The sequence below is a fragment of the Episyrphus balteatus genome, chromosome 1, assembly GCF_945859705.1.
Source record: "Episyrphus balteatus chromosome 1, idEpiBalt1.1, whole genome shotgun sequence".
NCBI classification, from domain to species: Eukaryota; Metazoa; Arthropoda; class Insecta; order Diptera; family Syrphidae; genus Episyrphus; species Episyrphus balteatus.
Genome location: NC_079134.1, coordinates 103,413,207 through 103,440,138, shown reverse-complemented (window position 1 = coordinate 103,440,138; position 26,932 = coordinate 103,413,207). Strand labels below are relative to the sequence as shown.

General features: G+C 33.3%; 2 protein-coding genes and 1 long non-coding RNA gene across 4 annotated transcripts in view; 2 read left to right on the top strand and 1 right to left on the bottom strand.

The window, feature by feature from the left end:
* The first annotated feature begins 12,992 nt into the window (after positions 1–12,992).
* LOC129909360 (uncharacterized) lies at positions 12,993–16,259 on the top strand. Its single transcript, XM_055986448.1, has 4 exons — positions 12,993–13,093; positions 13,398–13,612; positions 13,655–14,010; positions 16,248–16,259. Exons 1-4 carry the CDS (start codon positions 12,993–12,995, stop codon positions 16,257–16,259), a joined length of 684 nt encoding a protein of 227 aa, XP_055842423.1.
* Positions 16,260–17,627: 1,368 nt separating this feature from the next.
* LOC129906329 (uncharacterized) lies at positions 17,628–22,138 on the top strand. Its single transcript, XR_008770771.1, has 4 exons — positions 17,628–18,358; positions 18,646–18,709; positions 19,633–20,042; positions 20,131–22,138. It is a non-coding gene; the product is annotated as an uncharacterized LOC129906329 (long non-coding RNA).
* A 2,376-nt stretch (positions 22,139–24,514) lies between these two features.
* LOC129906319 (ankyrin repeat domain-containing protein 13D) overlaps positions 24,515–26,932 on the bottom strand; it is a 43,338-nt gene continuing 40,920 nt past the window's right edge. For both annotated transcript variants that reach the window (XM_055982032.1, XM_055982033.1), the window contains exon 10: positions 24,515–25,220. In XM_055982032.1, coding sequence (XP_055838007.1) covers positions 25,019–25,220 — 202 coding nt within the window. In that variant the 3' untranslated portion in view covers positions 24,515–25,018. The remainder of the gene's footprint in view (positions 25,221–26,932) is intronic.

The window sequence follows — 26,932 nt, the reverse complement described above, 5'->3', positions numbered from 1 at the left end:
CTATCAGCTTAAATTAAAAGAAAAATGGATTTAGTAGGTTAACATTAAATAAGTTTATCTATTTTTAAAGATTTTAGAATTTTGTATATCAATCTTATATTTTCTTCTGATGGATATTTTAATATGTCTAGTAAAGATCTATTTTTGATAAATTTATAAAGAATACTTTTCGTTGAATTGCAATCATATAATAGATGGGGGATGGTTAATACTTCTCGGCTGCAAATGTGACATCTTGGTGAATCTTTTCGTTCTAGCAGGTGACTGTGGGTGATGTTTGAGTGGCCCATTCGGAGTCTTAGAAAACACCGAATCATGACTGTTGAACAGTTTGTTGGATATAAAATCGATTGGCCTTCTGGATTTATATTTGAGTAGTGGTGTTGGTAATTACTCCATTCGATTTGTTTCTCACCATTCGATGATTTCTCACCATTTTGGTTATATCAGTTTTATTTGGCACATAAGACATTAAAAGAGGTTCTCTAGCCGCTTGTTTTGCAATTACATCTGCAAATTCGTTGCCTTTAATACCTGTATGGCCAGGTACCCATAACAGTTTCAATTTGTTCTTATTTGCAATGAGATTATCCCTTATGTATTGTATAGTTGGTGAGTTGTTGTTTATGTTTTTTGCTTTTTCTGCTTGTACATATTAGGTGTGTTTTTTATTACAACCGGTCTTAACTGGACAAAAAAAACGCAGTCTGGGCTAAGCAATTTACATGTTAAATACAACAACACCTTAGCCCCTTGGGCTTAGTTGTTTAGCCCGGAGATTTCTCTGGGCTTAACTTTTTGAAGAGTTTTAAATCTGTGCTACCAAACTAATTTTTTCATTAATTGTTTAGAATTTGTTAAAAAACGTGAAAACTCACGTTTGGAAGGACAAATTGTATTAAAATAGTTTTGCTAGCATACATTTTTGTATCTCTTTGTAAAACATACATGAAAAATACAAGAAAATGACGAAAACGAAAAATATGACAACTCTAAATTTTTGTTGTGTCTGCTGTTTTCGGAACATTCAATATACAGTGCTGCCAAGATTTCAGGTTAAGCCCCGAGGCGTTTTTTTTGTCCAGTTAAGACCGGTGGTAATAAAAAACACACCTATTATCGTTTTCTGTTTCGTCATGTCGCCATGTCGCCTTGTCGCCATGTCGGCTGTAGCTTTGTCGCCATTTCGCCATGTGGCCTTGTCGCTTTGTCGCCTTATCGCCTTGTCGCTTTGTCGCCATGTCGCTTTATCGCCTTGTCGCCATGTCGCCTTGTCGCCTTGTCACCATGTCGCCTTGTCGCCACGTCGCCATGTCGGCTTGTCGCCATGTCGCCTTGTCGCCTTGTCGCCTTGTCGTCATGTCGCCTTGTCGTCATTTCGAAATGTCGCCTTGTCGCCATGTCGCCTTGTAGCCATGTAGTTTACATATATAGTATATACATATGTAGTTTACAACCACATCAAATTTCTCAGAAAATATTTTTTTGTTCACTTTTATTTCTCATTTGCATATTTATCCACTTTTTTATTAAAAAACTATTAAAAAAAATATAATTCACGTCAAAAATGAAAACGTCACATGTGTCGTTCGTAAAAGTTAAAAGTTGGTCAACTCTTCCAACTCCGGCTGCTCCTCCGATTCCAGTTGCGTCGTGTTGTGTTCGTACATTTGCATTTGCGTACATTGAATATTTTGACAGCTATTCCAGTTACGACTCCGGCTCCGACTTGTTGTACTTTTGAAAACTTCATTGTTATCAACAAAACTACTCACCTGATCGGAGTCTAAAAAATAAAAAAAGAAACCAAATTCAGTCTTTTATTTAAATTATTTGTTATCACAGAATCATTGTCAGTTATCATTACCTATTTTATCTTTCTTTACATCCTTTTTAAATGAACTGTTTTTTTTTAAATGTTGTTCGTATAGAAACGTAAAAGCCATTCTAAACAAATGGAAAGAATAATTTCACATAACGGCGCCCAGCGGCGGCGGCGGTTGCAAACAAAAATAAATACACCCCTGTTTGTGAGATTTTCAATTTGACAGTTCTGTGCCCATGTTCTGTAACTTTTATCACTGGCGATAAAATATTTTAATGACCTTAAAATCCATTAAACCTCATCAAAATAAAAGAAATTTTGTTCCAGATCATAATTTCTTAATTCATAAATTCTGAATTTGAAATAAATTTTGCTTTATTTATTGAAGAAAGTGGATTTTAGAGACGTTGAAAAACGTTTATCGCCAGTGATAAAGTTACAGAACAGGGGCCCTGGTTTGAAAATATTTTATTATTTTTATGACTCAATTCCACCAATTCAAAATTATTATACGATAACCCTACTTACAATTTTGCTTCTATAATACTTTACAGAAGCTAAAATTTCATCTGTAAAGCTTTATAGAACCAAAATTGTTTGTCGGGAATCTATTTATATGAATAAATTCACTTTACAGCTCGACGGAGTTGTTTTTTGAATATTTTGGTGCTTATTTTGGAATAAAAATACATACGAAAACGAGAACAAAATAAAACAAAAAAAAAAGCTGTCAAATTATAAAAAATACTACGTGTAGAAGCGCCCGATGCACCGAAGGGAAAATCAAAAGGAAATTCGAAGATAATAGGTGTGTTTTTTTGTTTATCTATATAGATTTTGTGCAAAAAAACGACATCGAGATGTTTGAAATCAAAACAATTTACGTGTTAAAAACAACAAAAACTTTATCTGTATAGATTTTTGAAAAATCCAGATAATTATCCAGATTTTACTTTCTCTCGATAAAAAACAGTATTGCCAAGGTAGGTTTATTGTTGTGTTCATACAAAAATATCTGAAAATATTAACAAAAAAAAAAGCGGAGAAAACGAGGTTTGAAAAAAACTCTCATAGAAAAAAATAATCAAAAATTTGTTTGACATGGTTCCATTGAAATGTTAATATCTCGAGATATACGCAATGCACTTTTCAGATAAAAGTCTTAAATGGATCCTGATAAGATTGTTCAACAGATATGTATATAAAATTACCAAAGTTTTTTCGAAAAATTAAAAAAAAAATAAAAAAGTTTCCACATTTGATTTTTAAAAAATCGAAAAAAAATTCAATATGGCTACCTTCAAACGCTTATAATACAAGAACGACGCAACTAATGTTAATGGTCATGGTCTTAAAATGTAGCTAAGAATATACAGATAATTTTTGGTTTTTTGTGAAAAAAAATTTTTTTTTGAATCCAAAATGGATGCCATGGCGATATGAAAATTTTTCTTTGCATCCAACATGGATGTAATGGCCTTCCCACTTCGGAGTTAAAATAAAAAAAAAACAAAAGCAACATTTTTGACAGACAGCTGCCAAAATATATGTACAGTGTTGCCAAATGTTTGCATGGAATTCAAAAATCCCGATGTCGTTTTTTTGCACAAAATCTATATAGATAAACAAAAAAACACACCTAATATCTGCGCCTTGCGTCTTCTTGTAGAAGCAGACAAAACGACCCACAAGTCGTGACTCTTTTCGGATGTAAATGAGTGCAAAGGAGAAAAAACACTCTGCAACCCTTTTGCACTAATTGATTTTCGAAAAGAGTCAAGACTCTTGGTCGCCGTGTAATAGCAGATTTTGTTATGAATACCGGTCTTAATGCATTTTCCAAGCCAGCCTTAGAGGATATAATATATGGAGTGCTTCCACTCAGCACAATAGCTTCTATAAATTGAGATCTCACAGGTACTACTTTTTATACAGCTTGTATTGAGCTTGCTTCAGAATTTAATTGCTTATAGAAGTTCGAACTTGTTTAATAAGTTGTTTAAATACTGTTAAAGAAACTTAAACGAAAAAAGTTTGTTTTCGGAAAAGCCTGCTTAGTGAGTTTATAGGAGCTTTACAGAAATTGCCAAGTTTAGTACTAGATTTTTGGTTTTGATATTGAATAATCTAGCTCGGACACTTTTTGGTTTTGGCATTGAATAATTTAGCTCAGACATTTTTTTGACATTTCTGCTATTTGAACTGATTAAGTTTTTGATTTCATTATTGAATATGCTATGATTAAAAATAAAATAAAAACCAGTTGAAAAAGAATTCTTTTTTGTTTTTGTAGTTGTTTTTTTTTTTTAAATTTCGATAAGACATGTATTAAAGAGCTACAAGCTCTTCCGAAGCTATCTGTCAAATCTCAAAGCTTCGGTAAAGCTTCGTTTAAACTTCTTATAGAGGGTCAAACTTGTATAACGTTCTCCTTTTTCCATGCCAACAACCTCACTAAAGTTTAAAAGAAGCTGAAATGTAGCTTTTGTTATACCTTAATCCAAGCTGAAATGTTAGTTGGGTTGTGCTGTTAGTTCCTTGAAGCTTTTATAGAGGCCTGTAGTTTCTTGAAGTTTTTCGATGAGTGCATGCCTCCATTTTATTTTCATTTGATGGCTGTCATCAACAAGCGTGTTTATTTACAGCTGCGGAACCGGACTCTCATTGAAAAACGAAGGCAGCGACCCCTATCCATGCATATGGCGTTACAATGTATTAGGTATAGGAACAAGCACTCCATATATTATATCCTGTAAGAAGCTGTAAGAAGCCAGCACAAAACCTTAATTTATGTATCAGAAATACCTCTGAAATAAGGCTTTGTCCATTAATGATACTGGACTACTTTTAAGATAAATGTTTGGATACCAGAGGCGTACCTTGAGTTGCTGGGGCCCCGGAGCAAGACTAAATTTTGGAGCCACTTTGATATTTGGAGGCCCCTTTGATATATATAAAAAAATAAAAAAAAAAAAAAAACAAATAAAAAAGTACGTCAACGTCATACTTTATGACGCTAAGCTTTAATGGAACCCTAATATAATAGGTATTTAATTTTTCTTTAAAAAATGCAATTTATTTTCTTGGGGCCCTTGTGGTTTTATTTTTTTTTTATGAAATATTAGGTGTGTTTTTTATTACCACCGGTCTTAACTGGACAAAAAAAACGCCTCGGGGCTTAACCTGAAATCTTGGCAGCACTGTATATTGAATGTTCCGAAAACAGCAGACACAACAAAAATTTAGAGTTGTCATATTTTTCGCTTTCGTCATTTTCTTGTATTTTGCATGTATGTTTTACAAAGAGATACAAAAATGTATGCTAGCAAAACTATTTTAATACATTTTGTCTTTCCAAACGTGAGTTTTCACGTTTTTAAACAAATTCTAAACAATTTATGAAAAAAATAGTTTGGTAGCACAGATTTAAAACTCTTCAAAAAGTTAAGCCCAGAGAAATCTCCGGGCTAAACAACTAAGCCCAAGGGGCTAAGGTGTTGTTGTATTTAACATGTAAATTGCTTAGCCCAGACTGCGTTTTTTTTGTCTAGTTAAGACCGGTTGTAATAAAAAACACACCTATTATGTGGCTAGCTACCATTCATTATGAATTAAACTGAAGAAAATAATTTGTCTCTCTTCTGTCCAAAGGAATTTATGTCAAATATCTTATATTTCTGCTTCGTTACCTTCCTTCATTCCATTGTCTCCAGTTGGGGCCCTATCGTCGGTTGAGGGCCCCGGGCACCGCCCCGCTTGCTCCAATGGTGTGTACGCCCCTGCTGGATACACTACCTACTTCTGTGAAGGTCAACATCTGAACGCACCTTAAATATCTGAACGTATTGGAAAACTGAATACCAAAAATACCAGAGTACTATAAGAATATATATACAATGAATACCATTCCAACTGGAAGTGCTATAGGTAAATAACGCCCTCTCCCTTCTGGAAATGGAAACTTCAGGAAGCTAAGACAAGAACCTACGAAGATGGATTGGGACTTGGGAAATATCGTTCCACGCCATCTACCACTTAGATTGGAAACCTCAAAATGGTGTAGATTTTGTTCGATATGACGTTCAATGTACCTACCTCTTCAAGCAAACGAGTCCGACCTCGGTCCGAATCCGCTCCGCCTCAGGCGGACCTGAGTCCGACTTCGGCTCAGAAACGGGTCCGAGGCGGCTCAAATTAGTATGGAAATTATAATCACTGCGGAGCCGATTTTATATGTATTTGTTTTTTCACCACGATTTCTCCTTCGACTTTGTGTTCATACACAAAAAGTTGCAAGTGTGTGAGTGCAACCCCGTTTTTCTTGGTCGGAGTGTCTTTTCTGACCTCCGTTTTCTTGCTTGAAGGGACCTCTCAAGCAAACGAGTCCTTTGTATATAAAATTGTATGTCAAAAATAAATCCAACGCTGTCACTCGAGCCATTCTGGTGTGTGATAGAATTAAAACCAAAGTGTAATTCAAATACAAAAACCCTTTAAAAACATTCTTTAACACAATTGCAAAAACTTTTATAGAATTAAATAGTGAGAAAATAAGTTTTAGTTTATAAAAAGCAAATGAAACAATAGGTGTGTTTTTTTGTTTCTCTATATAGATTTTGTGCAAAAAAACGACATCGAGATTTTTGAAATCAAAACAATTTACGTGTTAAAAACAACAAAAACTTTATCTGTATAGATTTTTGAAAAATCCAGATAATTATCCAGATTTTACTTTCTCTCGATAAAAACAGAGTATTGTAAAGGTGCTTTATTTGTTGTTTTATATCAAAAATCTTAACAAAAAAAAAAGCGGAGAAAATGAGGTTTGAAAAAAGCTCTCATAGAAAAAAATTATCAAAAATTTTTTTGACATGGTTGCATTGAAATGTTAATATTTCGGTATATACGCAATGCACTTTCCAGATAAAAGTCTTAAATGGTTCCTGATAAGATTGTTTAACAAATATATACATAAAATTACCAAAGTTTTTTCGAAAAATTACAAATAAAAATAAAAAAGCTTCCACGTTTTATTTTTAAAAATTCGAAAAAAATTTCAATATGGCTACCTTCAAACGCTTATAATACAAGAACGACGTAACCAATGTTGATGGTCATGGTCTTAAAATGAAGCTAAGAATATACAGATAATTTTTGGTTTTTTGTGAAAAAAAAATTTTTATGAATCCAACATGGATGCCACGGCCATATGAAAATTTTTGTTTACATCCAACATGGATTTAATGGCCTTCCCACTTCGGAGTTAAAATAAAAAAAAAAACAAAAACAACATTTTTGGCAGACAGCTGCCAAAATGTATGTACAGTGTTGCCAAATGTTTGCATTGATTTCAAAAATCCCGATGTCGTTTTTTTGCACAAAATCTATATAGATAAACAAAAAAACACACCTAATAAAAACAATAATGTATTGGTGTTTAAAATTGTGCAAAAGCTATTTTTATAACCATTCAGAGACCCTTTCCTTTCACATGTGAATACACTTTATTTGCAACATAAATGTATGTAAATTGAATTTATTCATAGTGGTATTCACGTAAACGCGGAAAACCCATAGAAACCGTAGAATTTTCTATCGGTAGAAATGAGCTGTCAAAATTTGTATGGGAAAAATATTCCGCAAATCATTGAAATTTATCTCACAAATTTGAAGCAAATCTGATAAACTTTGGGTGATTTCCATCACCTATCGGATAGGCTGTTTGGGATACCCGTATCTGGAATATCTTTTCGAACGCGATTTATGTCTTATTATTCAGATAACCACGAATAAAATATGTTAATATTGAAAAGAGAATATTATTTTATTTGAGCAAATTACATTTTTTTTATTGTTGCATAGTATTTGCAAAATTAGCTTGACTTTATTTTTTTAATTGAACACATTTTATAAGTTCAATTTGACGTTTAACAAACAGCTGTTTGTTTCCCTTGTTTACGCAATTATTTTCTGCTGGGGTGTTCATTTAAACCTTTTGCGGAATTTTCTATTTTTCCGCAAAGTAGAAAATTATCTCGTTACGTGAATACCCTTCATATAAATAGATTATCGTAGAATAATTTAGAATCGTTTTCTGGTAGAATTAAGTCATAAAAATTATAAAATTTGTCAAAATAAAAGTGTCCTTTTTCTTGGATTTTTTCAATCCACAGCTGTCAAAATGAAAATCTTACAAACAACCCAACTAACATTTCAGCTTCGGTTAAGGTATTACAAAAGCTACATTCTTTTAAACTTTAGTAAGGTTGTTGGGCATGGAAAAAGGAGAACGTTATACAAGTTTGACCCTCTATAAGAAGTTTAAACGAAGCTTTACCGTAGCTCTACCGAAGCTTTGAGATTTGACAGATAGCTTCGGAAAAGCTTGTATAGCTCTTTAATACATGTCTTATCGAAATTAAAAAAAAAAAAAACAACTACAAAAACAAAAAAGAATTCTTTTTTAACTGGTTTTTATTTTATTTTTAAACATGAATTTTATCTTTTGACCTGAAATTATATATATTATTCCATTAGTTTTAAGTATATCTATTGATAATAATTTTAAAAGTATATAATTTTTTTTACCACACCCAGGAATCGAACTTCGTACCTACTTGGTGGCAGTCCGCCACTCAACCCACTCGGCCATCCTAGTATCATTGTATATATATTCTTATAGTACTCTCATGAAGTAGAATTTTCTGTTTTGCGTCACCACCGCTGGGATCGGTAGTTTATTTTATGTTTGAACCTTATGCATAGGGTTTCCAGAGCATCTCTTTTAAAGAGGACATGTTCTCTTTTTCTACGCTGATCTTTTTTACACTCTCTTTTTTCATAAAATTCTTTTTTTGTTCTCTATATTTCAAATGTCCTCTTTTTAGTCTCTTTTTTATTTGCCTGAATCAGTGTTGCTGAAAGTACTCCCATTGTGCTACTTTCAGCACCTCCGTACTCCCGTACTCCTCCTTTCATATTCGTACTCCTATTTTTTTTAATGACATACAATATTTTACACTTGTAGCAAAGTGTAATGTCAGCCTAAATAAATTTAATTTACTTAAAATTTAAAGCAAATTTGGCAGCACTTTTACCTTCAAAGGGAATTTTTACTAGGTGGTTAGCTCTTAAACAGGTTGTGGCAAGAACGCTAGAACAGTGGCCTGCATTATTACATTATTTTTTGGAGAATTCTTTTGAATCTTCTGACAACAATCTAGATCTTGTTCACAAGATTCAAGAAGCACTAAATGATACCACAAAATTGTATTTATTATTTCTATCCTATGTTCTCCAGTTGACTATGCAGCTAAACTTAGAATTTCAATCTTAGTCCGTCCGGATTCATAAATTTTTGCCATACGTAAAAACGTTCTATAAAACTATTTTACAAAATTTTATCAAATCGGATGTGTTAAGCGACGAGTTTCTCTCTAATCCGAATTTTTCTGACATTAATTTAAAAAATATTAACTCTGTGTACGTTGGGGCTAAAGCTGAACTTTTTATCAAAACAAACAAAATTGAAATAAATGAAATAATTGAGTTTAAAGGTGTTGGCCGAGAATATTATAAGACCCTGTGTGCTCAAACTTCACAGCGAATCGATTTTGATGACGAAATTCTGAAACATATTCAAGGCATTGACCCTTTAAATTTAGCAGAAAGTGCAACTTCAATAATTTCTTCCATTCCCGATTTGATTAGCGAAAATGAAATTGAAAACCTCGACATGGAATGGCGAACACTACTTAGCCAAACTATGGTTTCGAATTCATTAGAAATAGAAGAATTTTGGTCAGAAATATTTTTTTTTTAAATGCTCTTAATGAAACACTTTTCCCTTTGACAAAGGATTTTGTTAGTGCTTTATTAAGTCTTCCGCACAGCAGCGCAGCGGCAGAACGAGTTTTTTCCCAACTCTTTATCATCAAAGATAAAAAACGAAACAGATTGGAAGTAAATACAATAAATGCAATTATGAGTTGCAAGGAATTGTTAAATAGAGTTGATTGCCACAAATGGAATCCTTCAAAACAACTTTTAAAAGCGTATAAAAAATAATATTTGTTTTTTTCTCATATCATTTCATACTTACCATATAATCAAAATACCTTGATTTTTGCAAAACCACTTCTATTTAATGTATTTAATACGTATCTTGTGATTACAATATCTAAGTTCCTAATTTTTATTCTAAAAAAATAATATTACTATAAATTAAGCTATCTACCATAAGACAGATATTTTATTACTTCTGTTATTTTATATTAATAATTTATTTATACTATACTATACTATACTATATACAATGTACAACGCACATAAATGTACGAAGTACAGACATTTAACAGCACGGGCAACTGAGACCATTTGGCTGAGACAACACAAGACAATGACACAAGAAAGAGACAGATAGACACTAAGAAAGAACATATAACATAGAACTACGTGGCACAGAGGAGGAGACATAGTTGAAAATTGTCTTATATTATCGCACAGGTGGCTTCAGTTAAGCTGGCGATTTAGAAAAAACTTCTGAGCCGACCGTTGGGATAATTTATTTATTTATGTTTTGTTTTTTATGTTTAACTTAATATATTTTTTTTAAAATAAAACTAAAAAAAATTTCAAGACAAAAAAATGGCTGTACTCCTATTTTGTTCAAAATACTCCCCTTTTTTTCTGCCGTACTACCTTCTAATATTTCTCTCCGGCAACACTGGCCTGAATAGTTTTTCCAAAATGTAACAATTCCGTCTTCCACTTTAAAATTTGTTTCAATTTTGCCCATTCACCATGTAGGTATGTAGATGCCCATCTGTCCGTTGTATCTCTTTAAAAGAGAACGTTGTTTTTTTTTTAGTTTCGATTTATTTTATATTTTCTTTTACTGTACGGATCTTTGATTGTTCTCTTTTTCTTTAAACTACATTTTTGTGTATTTCAAATAATCCAGTCAAATAAAAGTTTCACCTCGGAATGAATGCTAATAGAAATTTTTTTGCTCAATACCTTCGTGTTGGCATTCTCTAACATATCTCAAAAGTCTAGAAAAATCTCATGTCCGCAAGTCGCGATTTTCAAGGTCAAAGTGCGAAATGGAGATTTTCAAAATTAACAATAATAGACAATGGTACTATATACACATATGATACATGACTTCGAGGTATTTTTTAATTCTGATACGAAAAAATCTAAAATCAAAACAATCTGACGTCTCTAAAAAAAGTTATACCTGTTTTTCATCTGTCGACCCATATTATTATAACAGTTGCAAACTTACTACCGAAAAACCTTTAAAAGTTATGGTAGAGGAACCAAGTTTAGCATGAAGGTTTTTATATCCATTATCATTAAGAATCAAAACAATGCAATGCAAAAAGCATTCATATCTATGACAAAATGGTATTTTTTGAGAAAAGGGAAATTTTGGGATATTCACTAAAAAACATTCTGTTACGATCTTGGAATTAATGCTAATAGGCTAATTTTTTTGTTTCTATCTTTTGTTTGGATATTCTATAACTTATGTCAAAAATCTAAAAAAATCTCATGTCCATCTCTGGGAGATGGTAAACATCCATACAAAAGATTTGCAATAACTGAGGAGATGGAGGCGTTTTGCTTTGAAAAACAAACTTTTTAAAAGAAAGTACTGTTTGATCAGCTGATCCTCAGCTGATCCTCTGTTTCCTCTATACCTACTGTAACGGTGATTGTTGTTTTTGTTTTTTAATCAATTGCTCTCTTTTTTGTTCTCTTATTTTTTCTTCCAAGTCCTCTTTTTTTTAAAGGTTCAAAAATAAAATGTTCTCTTTTTAGTAAGGTTCCAAATGGACACCCTACGTTATGCAGAAAATTCTTAGAGGATATAATATATGGATACACCCCCTATGAGTTGACCTTGTCGTGGTGGGGGTGCTTATCGTGGGATCCTCCAGCAATCCAGTTGCAGGATCTCACCACAAACATAACTCAAAAATAACCTCAATGTTAGAAAACTTGACAAATAAAAACATGGAAAAAGCTAACGAAGATATTAAAATTCGAACGGGGATATACGTGCAAGTGTCGGCAGGTGTCGCGACTGCCGGCGAGGGCTTGGCCTCGAAAGAGGCTAAGTCGCCAGTGACAAAAGTTAGCTCGGCGGAAATAAAGAAAAACGCTGACAAAAAGAAAGGTAAAGGTGAGTTGACCTCAGCATCCAGAAAGACTGCAAAGTGCAAAACTGGAAGCCGGCGAACAACCACCAATACAAACCCTGCTACCTTGGTAGCTCCCACCAGTGAAAGTACGGCTGTCTCTTACAGTACTACTGACACCCCAAGCACTAATGTAGATAATTCTACGGGCCCTGAAGGGGATGCTATGACTGAAAAACGGACCGTCTCTTACGAATCCACCCTCAGTCAAAGCAAACCCCTTCAGAACACGTTGGTTACTCCACTCCCTGACGGAAGTAAGGCTGTCTCTTACAGTCATGCTTCCGCCGAGGAACACAGTAACAGAATTGCTACTCCAAACTCAGGAATAGTTAACTCTGTGGGTCCGGAAGGGGATGTTTTGACCAGTAAAACGTCTGTCTCTTACAGTCTCACCTCTAGTCAAGGCAGACCTCTTCCTGACCCTAAAAGTGCTCAAATCCCCAGCGGCAGTGTAGCTGTCTCTCATAGTTCCACCTCCGCTGGAGAGGAAAGCAAAAGAGCGTCCCGTAATGACATAAGGAACGCAAAGGGGATCTATAGAGCATTAAGTTTGATACCTATAGCCGAACGGTCCCCAGAGCAATCCAGCAAGTTAGAATGGGCAAAAGCTATTCTCAGCAAAAGATTGACCAGCAGCGACTTAACGTCAAAGCGACAAAGGTCTGTTGAGGATTCCGTCTCGGAATCTAAAAGACAAAAAGTGCATAATTCCAGCACTCACACTAGGAAAGACCTGTCCTTTAGTGACGTTCTTAAGGACAAGTCTATCCTCGCAGTTATCGATAGAAGTAATGTCGATGGCATGATCTCTTTTGACCGTTGGACGATGGTCTCAAACAAACTGCAGATCTCCTACTGGACTCTCATGATGGAGAACCCGGGTGAGCCTGCAGTTGTTGAGGACGCGGGATGGCACCAAGGAGGAGGTCCCCTCGGGCTCTAAAACGCCAGCCATAATGGCTCCAATACCAGATAGTTCCGATGTTGAGATGGAAACAGAGGAATATCTCAACAGGATTCTACTCAGTGAAGATGAACTCCTACGTTCATCTTCTGAGTCAGAATCCGAAGACCTCGACCTTACGGTGGGGGGGGCTGATCTGACTAACAGTAGCATTCATGCTCCAGTTAGTTCAGATTAACCTTCACCACTCCAAGCAGGCTTCGGCCTCCCTTCTTCTCCGAATCCACAAGAATGGGGAAGACGTGGTGCTGGTCCAGGAACCATGGATCTGCAAGTCCATGGTTTAGGGACTCAGGACTCCTGGGTACAACTTGCTATATGCATCGGACAAAGGTGACCCCAGATCATGCATATTAGCAAGAAGTAATACTAATGTATATTTACTCCCTAATTACAGCGATCGAGATGTAACCGCGGTCAGACTGCAAACTGACCAAGGAACATTCTGGATTGCGTCGGCATATCTCGGCCATGACCAACTCGGCCCTCTCCCTGGCGAAAAACTACGGAGACTTGTAGCCGATGCTGAAAGACAAAAGATCTGCCTCATAATTGGTTGCGATGCAAACGCCCATCACACGGTCTGGGGAAGTACCGACATAAATGATAGAGGTGAGTCACTTTTTGATTTTATTTTGAGTACTAACCTGATAGTAAGTAATACTGGCAATGAACCAACATTCGTTACCAGAAACCGACAAGAAGTACTAGACATTACTCTTGTCTCCGATTCGATTCATCAAAGGATCTTAAATTGGAAAGTATCTGAAGAACACTCGTTCTCTGATCATAGATACATCCAATTTAGTCTTAACGATGTGACTACTAAACAGTTAGCATTCCGAAACTATCGCAAAACTAACTGGCAAAAATACAGGGAAACTCTGACAAGCTTACTTAAACCTGAACTTCTAAGTTATCCCTCAAATACAATCGATCTCGACAACAAAGTCAATGATCTCACTTCTGCCCTCAACCTATCAATGAATAACTCCTGCCCACTCATACAAGTAAGAGGAAAGCAGAAGCCACACTGGTGGAACTCAGGGCTAGAACCGCACAGAAAAGCTTGTAGAAAACTCTTCAATCTCGCCAAATCCACTAGAGATGTTTCAGACTGGGACCTATACAAAGAATCCCTGAAAGTCTACAAAAAACAGCTAAGAAAATGTAAAACATCTTCTTGGAGAAATTTCTGTGAAAAAATAGAAGACTCTTCAGAAGCCTCTAGATTAAGAAAAATTCTCTCAACAAACCCTTTAATGCCCAGTGCCTTGAAAACAAATAACGGGGCCTGGACCAACTCCTGTGAAGAATCACTCTATTTGCTACTAGATACTCATTTTCCAAGTAGCTCAAACATTATAAACAGAGTCGACCCATCAGGGCCAGACACAAATTCAAAAAACAATCTTGGTCTGATTACAAGAGAGAAGCTAAAGTGGGCCATCAACGCCTTCAAACCATACAAATCCGCTGGACCGGATGGTATAATACCAGCCGAACTTCAAATGGCATCAGATATTCTAATTCCCATCTTAGAGATAATTCTGAATGGATGTGTAAAATTGAAACACATCCCTGCCCTATGGAGAGAAGTTAAAGTTGTATTCATACCCAAAGCAGGCAAATTCTCTCATGTCAATCCGAAAGACCTCCGACCTATCAGCCTATCATCATTCCTTCTTAAAACCTTAGAACGAATGATTGATATCCACTTGCGTAATGTCATAGATCCCAATCTTATATCTACAGCACAACACGCTTATTGTAAAGGGAAATCGGTTGAAACAGCACTACATACTGTAGTGCGCACTATTGAATATTCCCTCCATCATAAAGAGTTCACCTTAGTTGCATTTCTTGATATTGAAGGCGCGTTCAACAACGTCAGCAACATAGCAATCACAAATGCACTGAAGAACCTTAAAGTAGATAGCTCACTGAGCGAGCTAATAGACCTTATGCTGAAAAGCAGAAAGCTCCTATAAACTCACTAAGCAGGCTTTTCCGAAAACAAACTTTTTTCGTTTAAGTTTCTTTAACAGTATTTAAACAACTTATAAGAAGTTGTTAAACAACACGTTCCAACACGAAATAAAAAGAAAGGTAGGCCTAAAAACTCCTGGTACAAGCAAATGCAAAAACACCAGCATTCAGTTGGGCTTAGAAACGGAACAATACAAAACCGGGAGGCTTGCCGCCGATTTCTGAGGTCAACCCGGCGAACCCCACAGGCGGATCACTAGTGTGAAGCAGTAACGTGGGAAGGTTATGATCCCCTCGACATCGAGATCATAACAGCGCCGAGAAAAAGGAAGAAGAAGATTAGAAGTTGTTAAACAAGTTCGAACTTCTATAAGCAATTAAATTCTGAATCAAGCTCAATACAAGCTGTATAAAAAATAGTACCTGTGAGATCTCAATTTATAGAAGCTATTGTGCTAGTTGGGTAATGACTAAAAGTAATAAAAATAACAATTTTAAAGTTAGGAAACGTGTATTTATATTTTTATTTAATTTTTTAAAGTTCATTTTTTCATACAAAATGCATGCAAATGACGACCGCGAAGAAAAAAAAAAATTTTTGAAGTTCTTTTTACTTACCCACTGCGCCCTAAATGGAAAGTCGCCCCCACTTTTAAGCCAATGTAGTTAATGCTTAAATGCCTATATTTTTTATTTAAAAAAAAAACCATAAATAACGTGTTTCATAAAAAATATAAAGTTTCAAGTAGATAAAACATTGCGCCTTGAGAACAACCAGCTTACTGCACTCCGTCCCTGGTTCAATGCACATGTGTTTGTCTAACTAAAGCTACTTTGTAAAAATGAAAAAAATGCCGCACTGGCTTCTTCAAACACCCATTCCTGTACTTCTTATTCTTAGGTCCGACCTCGGTCCGAATCCGCTCCGCCTCAGGCGGAGCTGAGTCGGACTTCGAATACAAAACGGGTCCGACGGTGGCTCAAATTAGTATGGAAATTATAATCACCGTGGAGCCGATTTTATATGCATTGGTTTATTCACCACGATTTCTCCTTCGACTTTGTGTTCATACACAAAAAGTTGCAAGTGTGTGAGTGCAACCCCGTTTTTCGCGTTCTTAGGTCGGAGTGTCTTTGCTGAGCTCCGTTTTCTTGCTTGAAGGGTAGTTTCCATAAGAAAAAAAAATAACAAAAAAGCCCTCGGAAAAAACAATTATTTTACTAATCAATTTTACTGTATTATATTTATATGATACAGTATCAATGTTAGGATTGTAAAATGTAAAATGATAATAATATTTGTTTATATCTAAATCAGGTTTAAAATACCCCTTCAAGCAAGAAAACGGAGTTCAGAAAAGACAGTCCGACCTCCGACCGAGAAAAACGGTGTTGCACTCACACACTTACAACTTTTTGTGTATGAACACAAAGTCGAAGGAGAAATCGTGGTGAAAAAAACAATACATATAAAATCGGCTCCACGGTGATTATAATTTCCATACTAATTTGAGCCGCCTTCGGACCCGTTTCTGAGCCGAAGTCGGACTCAGCTCCGCTTGAGGCGAAGCGGATTCGGACTGAGATCGGACTTTTTTGCACCGCGGAGCCGATTTTATGTGTATTGGTTTTTTCACCACGATTTCCCCTTCGACTTTGTGTTCATACACAAAAAGTTGCAAGTGTGTGAGTGCAACCCCGTTTTTCTCGGTCGGAGTGTCTTTTCTGAACTCCGTTGTCTTGCTTGAAGGGAGTATAATAATTTCTGTGTATTTTATCTTCAAAAAGTGGAAGCAACAACAAATATACTATAAAAAATAAAGAAACTATTTTGGTCTAATTTTGTTCAAAATTGTTGCAAATACAAAAAAAAATAAATGAAATTGGCACTCCAATTTTTAGAGCTTGGTCGGCTAGTTAGTATTAATCCACAGTACACATAATAAGGTAATATATTCCGAACGTTGTCAAAATTTGTTTGTCAAAAATGGGCACCAATCTGTCAGGTCGGCCTTTAATTTTTATATTTCAATCGCAGTAAACAGGAAATTTGTTTTTATTTTAATTTATAAAATGTCATTTAAAAATATTATAAATTGAAAAATAACAAATTTTCTTCGTGTTTCATCGCGGAAAATGGTAAATAATTGTTTAAAAATTAGTGGTGTGCGTGGTTTATCGGTTTTTGTGCGTAGTATTTCGTAATATATGTTCGAACCAATTTGTTGTCAATTCAGGCGTCCCTCAGGGCAGCCATTCAAGTCCAATTTTATTTATTTTATTTAAAAATGACTTGGTTTTGATCATTAAAAATTCGTCTGATCTTATTTATGCTGATGACATTAAGCTTTTCAAAAGTTTACAACCAGTTTAGAAAATATTATCTAGGAACTTTTTTTTAATAAAAAATAATTATTAAGCCAGAACTATAATTGGCGGATGGAGTCGGATGCTAATGTCAATTGTTGTTGTATTTCCATAAGTTTCCATCCGACGAGTGCGGTTGCGAGCGCACTCGTCGGATGGAAACTAATGGAAATACAACAACAATTGACATTAGCATCCGACTCCATCCGCCAATTATAGTTCTGGCTTTAGTCTTAAATTAAAGTCAATTCAATTCATGAAAAAGAACTATTTTGTGATAAATTCACCTTGGACCAAATTATATTGTTTTATTAGCCTCATTAATGCAAGTGGTGGTTCAAAAATGTGTTTGCAATTCTAAAATAAATACAATTTCGATTTTAAACATTCCAATATGGTTAGCAAAGTTAGTTCAGGAAACAAGTTTTCTTTGTGGAAAAAGTGGAGTAAATCCTGAAAAATCGGAGCGTTGGAGTAGATTATTTTTTTCCCTCAAAAGTGGAGCAAATTTGCTCCGATCGGAGCAAGGTTTTAACCCTGACGCACATATTTCAGAATAGTAATATAGTTTTTATCGTATCTAGAGTAGGTAATTAGGAGGTTATTGGTACCAAAATGCAAAAAAAGCATATTAATTTAGGGCCAATTTTTCAATAGTCAGTTAAACAGTCATTTAGTACTTATTCCCCAGATAGAGAAAAAAACAGTTTTTCAACAGTTAGATATAGCTTATTTCTAGGAATAAAACATTTATTAGAGGAATAAAACCATTGAATAATTACAAATAGAAGTGCACACCCAGGGAAACTTCCGCTGTAAAATTCTCGGCTCTAGTATCGTGCGTTGAATTAAAAAAGCAAATCCAACAATCCAAAAGCAAAGCCAACAATCCAAAAGCAAATCCAGCAACCCAAAATCAAATACTAAACCGCTTATTCATATTGATAAAAGTTTACCCATTCCAAAAAGTGGAGATAGCCTAGAGGATAAGGTGAATGTCTGGTAAGTTTACCTGCCTAGGTTCGAATCTGACGGGAAATTGAGATTATTTTTTTTTTTACATTACTAGAATAAAAATTAATTAAATTTGTCAAAAAAAATCTCCACAAAAAAAAACAATTTCAATTTTGACCGGTATTCGAACCTAGGCCAGTAGGAGTAAAAGGCATCGTCCTTGTTCTCTAGACTAATATGACTTTTCAATATACGAAAACTTATATCAATATAAGTTCTTTGAAATGTATAATAATAATTATTAGTTTCTTTATGAAGGTTTAATAAAATTATAGGTTAAGACTCAACTCGAAAATACATGATAGTTGAGGCGCAAACATGCAGTTCATCTATCTTCCGGTGCCATCTGGTCGCATGAGTAATCTGCGGTGTCACTTCTATTTGTAATTATTCAATAGGTGTGTTTTTTTGTTTATCTATATAGATTTTGTGCAAAAAAACGACATCGAGATTTTTGAAATCAAAACAATTTACGTGTTAAAAACAACAAAAACTTTATCTGTATAGATTTTTGAAAAATCCAGATAATTATCCAGATTTTACTTTCTCTCGATAAAAAACAGTATTGCCAAGGTAGGTTTATTGTTGTGTTCATACAAAAATATCTGAAAATATTAACAAAAAAAAAAAGCGGAGAAAACGAGGTTTGAAAAAAACTCTCATAGAAAAAAATAATCAAAAATTTGTTTGACATGGTTCCATTGAAATGTTAATATCTCGAGATATACGCAATGCACTTTTCAGATAAAAGTCTTAAATGGATCCTGATAAGATTGTTCAACAGATATGTATATAAAATTACCAAAGTTTTTTCGAAAAATTAAAAAAAAAAATAAAAAAGTTTCCACATTTGATTTTTAAAAAATCGAAAAAAAATTCAATATGGCTACCTTCAAACGCTTATAATACAAGAACGACGCAACTAATGTTAATGGTTATGGTCTTAAAATGTAGCTAAGAATATACAGATAATTTTTGGTTTTTGTGAAAAAAAAATTTTTTTTGAATCCAAAATGGATGCCATGGCGATATGAATATTTTTCTTTGCATCCAACATGGATGTAATGGCCTTCCCACTTCGGAGTTAAAATAAAAAAAAAAAAACAAAAGCAACATTTTTGACAGACAGCTGCCAAAATATATGTACAGTGTTGCCAAATGTTTGCATGGAATTCAAAAATCCCGATGTCGTTTTTTTGCACAAAATCTATATAGATAAACAAAAAAACACACCTAATGATAAAACTATCTGCTTCTTTCAGAGACGCATAAAAATTATTCTAAGGAATAATCTCAACAAAAATAGTGTGTCAATTGTCAAAGCTGTTTTGAAGAAAATATTGATAAGACGGATTTCTTTGAGATTATAAATTATAAAGATGTTTTTTCACAAATTTAAAGACGGCGTTTAAAAAATACAAGGGAACACAAGAAAACAAAAACTATTATGAATAAAAATGACTTAAATTTGAATATTTTTGAATTTTACATTTTTTTTTGTTATTCTGTAGAAGAGAGTTGAACACGAAGTCGTCCTTAGCTTTTTACAAAGTAAAAAAAGTTTGTTATTGACAACTGGAAAAGTCAAAATGCGACACTAGTGGGAAAAATAAGCATCTACATATACACATCAAAAATCAGAAGGCATAAGAATACATGTGTTTACATTCAGGTAAAGTAATTAATTAAAAAATATAAATGAAATTAATTTCAGAAAAATAGCATGTAAATAACTTAATTGACATTTTTTATTTACGTAGCATTCAAGTTTTCCGCCAAAAATCACAATCAGAGAAAAGGAGACACAAAAAAGACCCATTAGGGGCCAGTTGTACAAATATTTAATCCGTGGATCAGCAACTTTTATCTTTTGAAATCGGTAGAAAGGCTGAAGTTTACAACTGGTTCAAGGTTCATATATGTAGTGATAGCCACATTCATGCTTGAACCGAAGTTGACCCGCAGCTAATCCGCCGAAATCTATTAAATCTATCTATCTATTAAAAAGGAGTATCATGGCAGAAAAAAGGCAGAACAAATTTTAAACAATTTTTTTTATTAACCTCAATAGTTTCAAAAATTTAACACGGATTTAGCAATTTAACGCAATTCACAGACGGCCTAAGTAAAAAAAAAAGTACTTAAAAAATTCACTTTTTTTTATAAAAATCGCAGAAAAACTAGTGTTGCAAGTTGCAACTGATGGTGTCGCGAATTAGGTTGACCAATTTATAGAGAGATTTCACTAAAAATCTACCTCTTATGGGACATAAGTTCAATCCTGGGGTGCAAAATTGAGAAATTTGATTTATGACCACATTTTAGGTCAAAATAAACAATTTATAAACAAGACCTCAAGCCCACTTAGGATTGAATTTAAGTATTATTCACGTTAGTATTTAACGAATTGAATTAGCCTTGGTTTTTTAACATGCTGATTGTCATTCCAAAAAAAATGTAAGTATGTTTAATTAGGTAAACAGAAATCAACTAAGCTAAAATCGAATTTCTTCATCATTTTCGCTCTCTTCAAGAAATAATTCTATCGACGACATTATTCACTGACACTTGAAAATGAACTTTTTTTATTGCAATACAATTTTTTTTTACAAAATCTATTTTATTTGTATGAAAATGTCCAACAACGACGTGCTTAAGTGCAAAAAATATGAGACAAATCTATCGGGAATAAATATTGTAATTGATGGAAAATTTACATATAACGGGGCTGCCAAGATGTTCGACCCATTTTAGGCATGAGAAACGCGAACCTATAAATAGGGCTGCCAAGCCTTCGGCACCTGAAGTGTCCGGCTTAGACCCCTCCGGTCTAAAATCCGATAGGCAATTCTGGTGCATTATATTTTCCTAGAGCAGCTCTATTGTTTAAGAAGTAGTAGAGCAATTGAGGGGATGAGCTAAGTAATCCGATGGTCGCCTCTTGGACTATTAGTTTTTATAAAACCAATTAAAAAGTTCAAATGAATTACACTTAGGAGCAAAAAAATGGAATCAAACTTTTCGTTCTGTAAAAACGATAATTGGTCAGGATTTAATTAACATACATGAATGTTAATTGTACCATTGAAAAGCTTTAAATCAATGCTAGGAACTTAAAAACCCGTGCACTTTATATAGATCCAATCAACATAAATGAAGTATGTAAGGAAAAAAAGACTGAAATTGAAGCAGAGAGTATCAAGAAAATTTAACATTTAAATAAAATTGAAGTACAATTTATTGACAGATAGCGATGATACTGTCGTATGCATTTTTATGTTTTTACCAACAACTCAAAGTAAAAAATTCAAGGTTTTTAAATGAGACCATGAGACTTGAAGAAACATAATTTTATCCATTGCAATTTTTGTTTTTGATATAAATAACACAGTGATAGTTTTTAGAACTTTTTTTTTGCAACAGAGCGGAGACACATTCTAGTTAATTCGAGTGTGCTGAATTCAGTGGTGGCAACCATTTTAAAAACTTGGCTCAGGTTTTCGAGATATTTCGAAAATAAAATCTTAGGTCGGGACTATTAAAATACTGATAATTTCGAATAGCTAAGTTTTTTTAAGCAGTTTTTAGTTTAGAGAGAAGCTATTCCTGTATATAGCTATATGTTTAACACTATTCTAACCTAGATTGTTATGTTTCGGTCGCTTACAGAGCATTTTTTAAACAAAAACTTCAATTTTTTCATGTTTTTTTTTTTATTTTTTGACTTTCAAAGCCTTTAATATGGATGCAATTTGAGTTTAACATTGATTCGGGATATTTTATATTATTTATATAGCATATACTTCCAAAAATGAATAAAATACTGCAAACATGAAAAAGTTCACTAGTGAAAATCAGTCTATTAAGCTACGGAAATGTATTAAATAACACTGGTAAGCAAAATTAAACTTTTTTTTTGCCACAAGAACCAAAATATACTTTTCTGAAAATGAAAAGGGTGCTGAACTCGAATCCGAAGCCATAAATATTTATTTGGCTTCCTTTTTTTAATATTACAGTTATAAAAGGCAAAAAACGTTATTTTGACTGCTTTTATCCCGGCATGATGTACAGTTGTGTTCAAAATAATAGTAGTGCCTGCAACAAAATAACATTTTTTATATTTACGGTGCTTCTACGGTTAAAAATTTAATTTCTTTGATGTCAGATGAGCAAAGTTGAGACTTCTGCATCGTCGTTTCAAATCCAGAAGGCTTTAAGCCTGGATTGCAGTGCAGTGAACATTCGGAGGCGACTGTTAGAGACTAATTTGTACGCCTGAAGTCCACGAAAAGTTCCGCTGTTAACAAAGAAATATGTTAAAATACTAAAATTTTCGACCCTCCATGTGTAATTGTTTTCGTCGTATACTTTGGAACATATTCCGTATTGGGTGGACGTCGGACGTATTGTGGAGATCCAGTACCATCAAAGATAACAAATTTGCTCTCATCAGTAAACAATATGTTACGCCATTATTTCGCTGGTCAGTTTATGTGGTCTTTTACATCCTGGATACGCTTTTTAACATGTTTCGCGGAACTTTTCGTGGACTTCAAGCGTACAAATTAGTCTCTAACAGTCGCCTCCGAATGTTCACTGCACTGCAATCCAGGCTTAAAGCCTTCTGGATTTGAAACGACGATGCAGAAGGCTCAACTTTGCTCATCTGGACAATACGCCTGTCGTCTACGACGGTCTTTCTTCTTTTTCTACCGCGCGTTTCGGGTCTTTCGTTTAGTTTATTGCATTGGCTACCATTGTATGGGAGCATCCTAATATAACCTTGAATTTCCAAGTAGGTTTTCCCTTCTTCAAGCAGCTTTCGCATAAGTTTCCGTTATCCGAACTGCAGTGTTTTGCTCTTCGAACTTTAAATAGATTAAAACCGAAACAAATCGTTTTTGGTTGAAAAATTGTTCAAATTATATGAGTACTTACTTTTAAACCAAAAATAAATATTCTAAGTTATAAATCGCTTTTAAATTCTTCAAAAATAACTTTAACTACTATTATTTTGAACAGGTCAAATTAGAAAGAACAACCAAAGGTCAATGACAAATTATTTGGCACCTTCTTTTTCATTTTAAAACTACGATACATTTATTAGTTATTGACCGTTACAAACTTTGACATCAAAGAAATTAAATTTTTAACCGTAGAAGCACCGTAAATATAAAAAATGTTATTTTGTTGCAGGCACTACTATTATTTTGAACACAGCTGTAAGTATATAAGAACGTTTTTTGTTCTTCCAAAAACTGTTTAATTTATTTAAAAAAATCCAAAAACTATCTTAACTTAATCTTAAGTTCAAGTTTTGATACATTTCAGTAGCTTAGTAGGCTGATTTTCACTACTGAACTTTTTGAAATTTGCAGTTTATTATTGGAACTATATGCCAATAATATAAAATAAACCGAATCAATGTTAAACTCAAATTGCATCTATATTAAAGGCTTTGAAAGTCAAAAAATGAAAAAAAAACCTGAAAAAGTGAAGTATTTGTTTAAAAAATGCTTTGTAAGCGACCGAAAAATAACAATCTAGGTTGGAATAGTGTTAAACATATAGCTATATACAGGAATATATAAACTGCTTAAAAAAACTTAATTATTCGAAATTACCAGTATTTTAATAGTCCTGACCTAAGATTTTATTTTCGAAATGTCTCGAAAATCTGAGCCAAGTTTTTAAAACGGTTGCCACCACTGACTTAACTAGAATCGATGTGTCTCCGCTCTGTTGCAAAATCGAACTATCACAGTGTAATTAATTTGATTCCGTTTTTTTGCTCCTAAGTGTATATTCAATCACTCCGCTTTAAAATAAAAATAATTGTTGCTTTTATAAAACCCTTCATTCAAATTTAAACAAAAACAGTCTTCCTGCATTTCGTTCCGCAAAACTTAACTTATCTAACTTTTCTGTACTATAAATCATACGACAAAAACATAAGTTTTTTTACAAAAAAATAAAATAAGAGGAAATTTTACTAAAATGTACATGTATTTTTCAAATGTTTTTTTTTTTGGTTTTTTTCGGATACAATGCGAATTAACAAAAATATTTTTATTTAATTTGTATATTTTCTTGGCATTTTATAAATGTTATCTATATATTTTATTCTGATTACAAACATCCTTTTAATCTTGCATTAGTTTTATATTGTTTTCGACGAGTTTTTTTTATCGATACGGGGTTTGTGTAACCCATTATATTTACTACAATATACAACTTGAATGGTATTTGGTTAATTTGTTTGTTGTATTCTTTGCAATAATATATTAACAAAAAATAAATGAGGAAAAATAATGTGTGCCCTAAAAAAATTTGAAGTCTGTATAGTATTTATTATAATAGTTCTCGAAATGATGTTATTTTTTTTGTAATAGATAAACGTTCTCTAAATTTTATCTCAAAGTTAGAAAATATCACAAAAATGTATGTATATAAATACAAATGCATATAACAGTTTTACGCTTTTTTATATAAGATTTTGAGTGATGACACTTTTTGCCATTTGTAGATAAGAAAATGAATATAGTAGTGTGTAACCTAGGAAAAGACTCATAATAATATATTTTAACATAAAACATTAGTAGGTATATTATTTTTTTTTTTTTTATTATATTGGCGTTGAAAAAATTATTTCTCTGCAAGACTTAGTTTCAGCGCCTGTTCAATCATTTCCTGTTCCTTTTGTAATTCAAGTTCATATTGATGCTGATCTTGTTGACTAAGACGTAGGGCCATTGCTAAGTCGGGATCCATGTAGTTAAATCTACCATCGTCTTCGAAAACGGGCGAACTATTACCACGACCTTGGTAAATAGATTCTTGAAGAACTCTAAATTTTTTTGCGCGTGGGAGGAAAAGGTTAAATGCGGGATATTAAATACAAGGGGTTTAGCGATACATATAAATGATTTGAATAAGAAAAAAAAAATTATGTAATGTACTACGTAAGCTTCTACTTGAATATATTTTTCATATAAGCGTAATTGTTTTTAAGCTGTTGTTGTTGTAGGTCACGTGGAGAATGGAAATTGGTTTTTAATTTACTTTTTAAGTGGAAATGGATGTTTGTGTTGGTGGTAAAGAAACAAGAGACTTTGTTAAATGCTTTAATTTGCATGCATACATAACATACATATTATATTGAAATAAATTATAACATTGCGATTCTTGATTAAATTAGTTTTATATTAGACTTATTAAATATAGATAATAATCAGAACAATATTTGCTTTTATATAAAAGTTTCATTTCGAAAATGTTGCAATCAAAACATTTTCTTTTTTCCTAAATTATTTGGCAAACATGGTAGAAATTTGGAAATTTTTAAGGTATTTAATTTTGTATTTTTATTTTAACTCAAGAATGTTGTGTCAAAATATTAAGCAAAATTGACGAAGTTATGCGTATTTTTATACTCCATCTATGAATGTTTTATAGCTGTGTTCCAAACTTAAAAGTGTTTTTCCTACTCACGTTTTCAAACTCGGTGCTCTTCATAACTTCAAAACGTTGCACTGATTCTTTATCTCGTTTATCGAAACACGATATTTTTTCGACGATGCATGGTTTGATTTTCGTAACTTCAATAATTATCACTAACGATGTAGTCACAAACGATGTGAAAATAACGATTATTTGACGATAGCTAAATAGGTATCGTCCTGATTAAATTTGTGAACAAAATGAATCGTTATTGTGAATAATATCAATTTATAGAAACTGTTTATTTAAATAACCATAACAAAACTGTCTACAATAAAAAAGTCTATAACCGATATTCACATTTTTACTTGCTATAGGGCAAATGTTGGTTTTGTTCACTAACGATGTAGTCACAAACGATGTGAAAATAACGATTATTTGACGATAGCTAAATAGGTATCGTCCTGATTAAATTTGTGAACAAAATGAATCGTTATTGTGAATAATATCAATTTATAGAAACTGTTTATTTAAATAACCATGAACAAAACTGTCTACAATAAAAAAGTCTATAACCGATATTCACATTTTTACTTGCTATAGGGCAAATGTTGGTTTTGTTCAAAAAAATATTTCAAGGTTTTAATCAAAAATAACATTACGATGGAGGAGAAGTTAAAAAAATAGACTTTCAGTTTATATTCCAAAATAAAACATTTTTTTTGTTGTCTTGGTTAATTCCAACTGCAAATTTTAAAATTATTTTGGGCAGACGCCACTTTATTTTTCTCAACTCAACACAATTAGTTATTTCAATGAGTACCCTAAAGTATGCAATTTCATGACGACAAACGAGACGATAGCGATTAAGTTACGGAGAGCAAATCAAAGACGATCACGTTTAGGATTTTATCGTTTTTGTTATTATCTTTTTGATAATTACGGAATGACCTCCCAGTCAATCAAAAATTTAATACAAATCTCAGAACTTGGTACCCTTTCAAATGTCAGTGCTTTTCTCCCAGACTAATATTCTTATAAATATGCCTATGTATGTTGTCCCAATGGTATGTACGAGAACGCTTCTATAAAGAATTGTATTTTTTTTAAATCGATAGA

Bases quoted from the DNA above. Each gene is read 5' to 3' on its own strand.
- LOC129909360 (XM_055986448.1), top strand. From the start codon at position 12,993: ATGGCTCCAATACCAGATAGTTCCGATGTTGAGATGGAAACAGAGGAA. The intron at 13,094-13,397 runs GTCAGAATCCGA...CCCTAATTACAG, and splicing joins CTCCTACGTTCATCTTCTGA to CGATCGAGATGTAACCGCGG. The intron at 13,613-13,654 runs GTGAGTCACTTT...CTAACCTGATAG, and splicing joins TACCGACATAAATGATAGAG to TAAGTAATACTGGCAATGAA.